The sequence below is a fragment of the Salmo salar genome, chromosome 02 (genome assembly GCF_965601325.2).
Source record: "Salmo salar chromosome 02, fSalSal1, whole genome shotgun sequence".
In the NCBI taxonomy this organism is placed as follows: domain Eukaryota; kingdom Metazoa; phylum Chordata; class Actinopteri; order Salmoniformes; family Salmonidae; genus Salmo; species Salmo salar.
The window spans coordinates 31,257,359-31,263,358 of record NC_138292.1 but is presented as its reverse complement, the minus strand read 5'-3'; the positions used below and the strand labels follow the sequence as shown (position 1 = coordinate 31,263,358).

At 41.9% G+C, this 6,000-nt stretch overlaps 2 protein-coding genes across 3 annotated transcripts in view; one reads left to right on the top strand and one right to left on the bottom strand.

Moving 5' to 3' along the window:
* On the top strand, positions 1-3,618 carry LOC106579055 (dendritic cell-specific transmembrane protein-like). Its single transcript, XM_082969161.1, has 3 exons — positions 1-967; positions 1,099-1,437; positions 3,517-3,618. Exons 1-3 carry the CDS (start codon positions 110-112, stop codon positions 3,616-3,618), a joined length of 1,299 nt encoding a protein of 432 aa, XP_082825287.1. The 5' UTR covers positions 1-109.
* Positions 3,619-4,758: 1,140 nt separating this feature from the next.
* Positions 4,759-6,000, bottom strand: part of dpys (dihydropyrimidinase) — a 48,686-nt gene continuing 47,444 nt past the window's right edge. The window contains exons 8-9 of one of the 2 annotated variants that reach the window (XM_014158408.3): positions 5,247-5,454; positions 4,759-5,049 (exon numbers count right to left, since the gene is read on the bottom strand). In XM_014158408.3, coding sequence (XP_014013883.1) covers positions 4,990-5,049; positions 5,247-5,454 — 268 coding nt within the window. In that variant the 3' untranslated portion in view covers positions 4,759-4,989. 2 annotated transcript variants of the gene reach the window in all.

Genomic DNA, 6,000 nt, shown 5'->3' with positions numbered 1-6,000 from the left:
GCAGGGCTGGAGAAACCGATCAGTCCTCTTGATCATCTGTCTCACCTTCAGTCTCGTCCTGAGCTCCATCCTCCTCCTCTACCTGCTCTATGTCCTGCAGTACGGCCTGATGGTGGCTGCTGGAATAGCAGGCTCCTGCTGGGTAGTAGTGGGGGCCTCTCTGTTCCTCTCTAAGAGGGTGCGATGCCTTGGGGTTCTGTTTGTGCTGTCTTGTGGGATGAGGCAGGGCCAGAACGTTCTCATCACCGCCGGGACTAGTTTGGTGGTTCTCAAGAATGTCCAGAACACACTGCAGGACATCCTAGGGCTCAGTAGGAGTATGGTGTGCAACCTGCAGGCCAAGAGGGTGTCCATCGACACCACACCGCTCTATAACTACGTCAGGATGTTGAGATGGGTCGGCGACGTACACAGAGCATTCACAGACTTCGGGGTGGCGGAGTTGGTTTCTGATCTGGAGGTCACGTCCAGAGGAGACTCTGAGAAGTTGATGGAGAGGCTGGTTGGAGGTGAGAGGACTCTGAATGGAACTGCAAAGAGCATCTTGGCCGCATTGGACATGCTGTCCTCTGTAGGTCAGAGACTTTTCTCTGCCTTCAGTTTCCTCCTACTGATGGGCTTCACAGTGCTGCACTTGAGGAGATACCGCCACAACAAGAAATGTGAAAACGTGTACATAACCAGGACGTTCACTCATTTTGATGAGAAACAGAAGGCAGAAGGAAGGCTTCCAGTGCTCCCCCTCACATTGAAGGAGGCCAGACGCTACATCACCATCCCTTCCCCTCGACTCAGTGCCATGGAAGGGAAAGCCATGCTGAAATTCAGTTTCCCAGTGTTCACCCATTGTCTAGCCTGGGTCTTGTTCATAGGTGTTGATGTACTCATGTTCTGGTTAGTTGAGGTCATCAGAACGCGACTTCATGAGCTAGAACCATTTCATGTTCCTTTGATTATGAACATAAATGTAAGTAGCTATGTTAGTAAAACACACAACAAGATACAGTCTTAGTCAATGATTTATTGCATTAATTCATTCAATACAATCTAGCTACTAGGCTATAACCCTGTTGCTCTACTGAACCATTGTTGTTTCAGGAAGACATGACTGTTATTGGTGTTCCCATTTCAGAGGAGATCAACAGGAGGGATTTCTCCTACCAGGTGTCCATCTTTGAGAGGAGTTGCCTTCCTAAACCCATACTACTACTCTATGACTCCATCCTGCTTCTGGTTGTGTTACTAGCTGCCCTTCGCAGCATGGCCCTGATGTCTGCCAAGCTCACACAGATCAGGCTCATGGTGTTCGAGCAGTTCTTCTCCACTAATGCTGAGGACAGGGTGGCGTTTCTGCATGCTAAGATCCCGAAGAAGAGATCAAGAATGGAAGGGAACAGGAAAGCTGAGGAAAGCAGTCTGAGATCCCTCATTCAGAAGGTCTGTATAATCCAGAGATCATTGATAAACACTGATGGAGATCTTAAATTGGTATAATACCGTATATTACATAGATTTTCTTATGTGGCCTACAGTACTGCACATTGTCATAATTTGTCCCAGGGAAAAAGTGCAGATTAATTTCTCAGTAAAACAATAGATACAGTATATGTAAATTACTAATGTACTGTTTGATTAATCCATACTTTCTTCATCAGCCAGATTTCTGGTGTCCAATACTCTACAGACCACAGGAGGATGACCCCATTCAGTAAGCAAGCTACACTTTCTGCTGCTACAGGAAGAAGTGAGAGACACCCTTTTTTTGTTGAAAATGTGAATTGTGAAATGTGAATTATGTAACACGTTACATTATATAACAACTCTAATCTAGACTAATGACATGTTGTCATTGTAAATACATACAGTATTTTGGTTTGTTGATTCACGTACCTGTATAAATAAAGGTAAAAAAACATGTTTTTATAATAATAAAAATAAAGGTTAAATGATGGTTACCAAGGTTTCCAAGCAACTTTTAGAAGCAATCTAATGTGAGATGTAAATAGTTCAAACACTGAATAATTGGGACAAAATTACACTTCATTTTAAAGAATAAAAAGACCACAAAAACAGCCATCAATCCCAGTAACTGAGATATAAACTTCTTGTATCTCTATGTCATGTCTTTAACTTCTGCATTTTCTTCATTGTTACCATGCCTATGGAGTTTGGATGATCATAAGTGCACAGGGTAATTGTCTGCAATGAGAACACAAAGCCCTGCAAAACACGATATCTGTTTCAGTTGTTTAATGTCGATCAAAAACGACAGGGACAGTTTTGCTGACATCATCACGCAAACCAGACCTTCCCTAAATGTGCACACCACTATTCAGTTCCCATCATGCACATTCCCCTTCACAGAATGCTGACAGTCAGTCAGGAGACGTACCCCTCTAAGCTTCCGTAACGTTGAAATATGACATTTACCAGATTATTTTGTCTCAAGGTATTTACAGCGGGGTTCAAAATTATGACTGCATAAAATAAATCATTGAAATACTGAGCTACATTCTATACTGCAAAACATTGGGAAATTATATTATTTATACTAATACAATTGCTGAGAGAACAATTTTGTTTAACAAGTAATATAATTTTTTTCTCAAAGAGTTAGGGGTAAAAAATATTGACACCCCTGTTTTCAATACCTTTCAATATCTCACCTTGTGAGAATAACGGCACTGAGCCTTTTTCCAAATTGTTTTATGAGTTGGAGAACACACTGAGAGGGATCTTAAACCATTTCTCAATAAAGAATCCTTCCAGATACTTGATATCCTAAGTCTGCTCCTATGGACTGCTCTAATCAATTCAAACCACAGGTTTTCAATGGGTTTCAAGTCCGGAAACTGAGATGGCCATTGCAAAATGTTGATTTTGTTGCAAATTCTCCTTTCGACACGAAACCCACAACTGGCGTGCCCGGCCAAAGAGCTCTATTTTTATGTCATCTGACCAAAGCATCGGTCCCTCTCCTAGTTCGGGCGGCGTTCGGCGGTCAACGTCACCGGCCTTCTAGCCATCGCCGATCCACCTTTCATTTTCCATTTGTTTTGTCTTGTCTTCCCTCACACCTGGTTTCAATTCCATCAATTACATGTTGTGTATTTAACCCTTTGTTCCCCCATGTCCTTGTCCGGAATTGTTTCTTGTAGTGCTTGTGTACGTGATGCTGGTAGATACCGGGTTTTGTTTGACCCATTCATTGATTGTTCTGTTTACGGTGGTTTTTATGTTTATTAAAGGACACCGTTGTAAATCAGTTTTCGCTCTCCTGCGCCTGACTTCTCTGCCACCAGTGTACGCACCCCGTTACAGCACCGGTTCCTATCCAATTGCCAATGCCATCTAGCAAACTCCAGGCATTTACATTTGTTGGATGACATGAAAATAGAGCTCATAAATGAGAATGCATAAGCAGAAAAGCACCCCATACCCACTGTAAAATATGGTGGTGGAGCTTTGATGTTTTGGGGCTGTTTTGCCTCAACTGGTCCTGGGGCCCTTGTTAAGGTCAATGCCATCATGATCTTTACCCAGTACAAGGACATTTTAGCCAAAAACCTTGTTGCCTCTGACAGGAGGCTGAAACTTGACCTCAAGTGGATCGTCTAGCAAGACAATAACCCATCAAAATCCACAAAGAAATAGTTAATTGTCTACAAAAATCAAAATTTTGCAATGGCAATCTCAGACATGAACCCCATTGAAAACGTGGTTTGAATTGAAGAGGGCAGTCCATAAGCGCATACTAAGGATATCAAGGATCTGAAAGGATTCTGTATGGCGGAAGTGTCTAAGATCGCTCCCAATGTGTTCTCCAACTCATAAAACATTTTAGAAAAAAGCTCAGCACCGTTATCCTCGCAAGGTCAGGTATTGAAAGGTATTGAAAACCGGGGTGTCAATCATTTTTACCCTTACCTTTTCTCTTCAGCGAGTGTATTAGTATAAAATAATATAATTTTCAAAAATTTGGGGAGCATACAATATAGCTCAGTATATTAATTATTTTTGCTCATCTTTATCAAGGGCTTCAATAATGTCAAACCCCACTGTATATGAAGATAAAGGATCATGTGAAAAATGTTGCCTAATACCACAATTGGACATGCCATTGCTCAATTGTGCCAGGCAGGTCAACTCCGTAAAGTGCAGTGTAAGTTTTTGAAAGAAAATATGTACTATTTTAACCCAGGTCTGTTACTGAGAGAAGGCACAGTGAAAGAGAAGGCACAGTGAAAGAGAAGGCAGAGCCACAGAGCAGGCACAGAGATGAGTGGGCTGACTGTGACTCACACACTGCTGCCACTGACCCGTAGCGTTTCCTCTGATAAACTCACATTATGTCTGCAGAGCGCCAGCGGCTCAGTACCACGCCAGCATGCCAGAATGCCCAGTAGGAGACAATCCCAATGTGTAATGTGATGCTGTGTGACATTAGCACTGGGCCTTTTTTACAAAGGCCATGCACGTTGCAGCAATGCGCGCTGCACTACTGACAATTTTCCCCAGAGTTTGTGAAGCTCATGTTCATGGTAAACGCTGTGTATGTCAGCTCAAGTTGAAATTAGCTTTCAATGTGAAACACTGTGTGCTTCTAGACAACCTGCATTTGAAGGTATCCCAGCCATAGTCTAACACGGAGGTAAGGGTAGACTCTCATCCAATGTCCAACATGCCAGATACAAACATACAGTAACAAAGACATATTGTTGGAAGTTAAGTGTTTAAATGGGCATCATCATCATCAAATATAACTATGCAAGTGTTTATTTCACATGGTAATAACATAATACATGTTATGCAATTGTATAAATTGTACTAAATAGTTTGGCAACATAATATCATCAGAATCAAAACATTGACTGGCATTTGCATTCAAACAAACATACATTTTATCTTGGTCCAGCATATCAAAATTCACGGACACGTTGCATGTAGATCCTGAGCTAAACAGTCTCTTTCATGATGAGTTCCATTCCTTTATATGGCGATGATTTCACCATCATAAGGCTTCCTGATTACAGGACGAGGCTGTCCCACCTGGAAAACAAACAAACAGCTTTTTAAAAACCACAGTTAATAATACAGGTATAACTACAACACTTGATGAAACTTCTTATAAAGTGTTATTGGGCCTTATAAATACATGAATAGCACATTATAGATGTAGTCACGGAACATTATGAAACTTTATAATAAAGCGATATGTCACAAAACGCTATAATATTGAGACAGACCTGTTCCCTCTGGTTGACTCGCTTGTAGATGAACTCTGCGTAGGGCTGTCTGGGGATGAAGCGGCCCTGTCCTGGCTGGGTCTTCAGCTGACCTCTCTCATAGACAACCTTCCCTCTGGAGATGGTCACCACGGGAACACCGTGGCATTCCATGCCCTCAAAGATGTTGTAATCCACAGCCTGGTGGTGCGTAGCTGCAGAGATCTTTCTACACATGCACAAACACACACGGGCACACACACAAACACGCAGATGCAGACCTAATTGGTCAGATACTGTGTTGAATGAGGACATTACAAGTTATAAGATATATATACAGTTGAAGTCATACATTTACATACACCTTAGCCAAATACATTTCAACTCAGTTTTTCACAATTCCTGACATTTAATCCTAGTAAATATTCCCTGTCTTAGGTCTGTTAGGATCACCACTTAATTTTAAGAATGTGAAATATCAGAAGAATAGTAGAGAGAATGATTTATTTCAGTTTTTATTACTTTCATCACGTTCCCAGTGGGTCAGAAGTTACATACACTCAATTAGTATTTGGTAGCATTGCCTTTAAATTGTTTAACTTGGGTCAAACGTTTTGGGTAGCCTTCCACAAGCTTCCCACAATAAATTGGGTGAATTTTGGCCCCTTCCTCCTGACAGAGCTGGTGTGTCTGAGTCAGGTTTTGTAGGCCTCCTTGCTCGCACATGCTTTTTCAGTTCTGCCCACACATTTTCTATGGGTTTGAGGTCAGGGCT

Excerpts from the sequence above, each read along its gene's own strand:
- LOC106579055 (XM_082969161.1), top strand. The coding sequence starts at position 110 with ATGGTGGCTGCTGGAATAGCAGGCTCCTGCTGGGTAGTAGTGGGGGCC. Across the intron at positions 968-1,098 it reads CTTTGATTATGAACATAAAT|GAAGACATGACTGTTATTGG; the intron begins GTAAGTAGCTAT and ends TTGTTGTTTCAG. Across the intron at positions 1,438-3,516 it reads TGAGATCCCTCATTCAGAAG|GTCAATGCCATCATGATCTT; the intron begins GTCTGTATAATC and ends GCCCTTGTTAAG.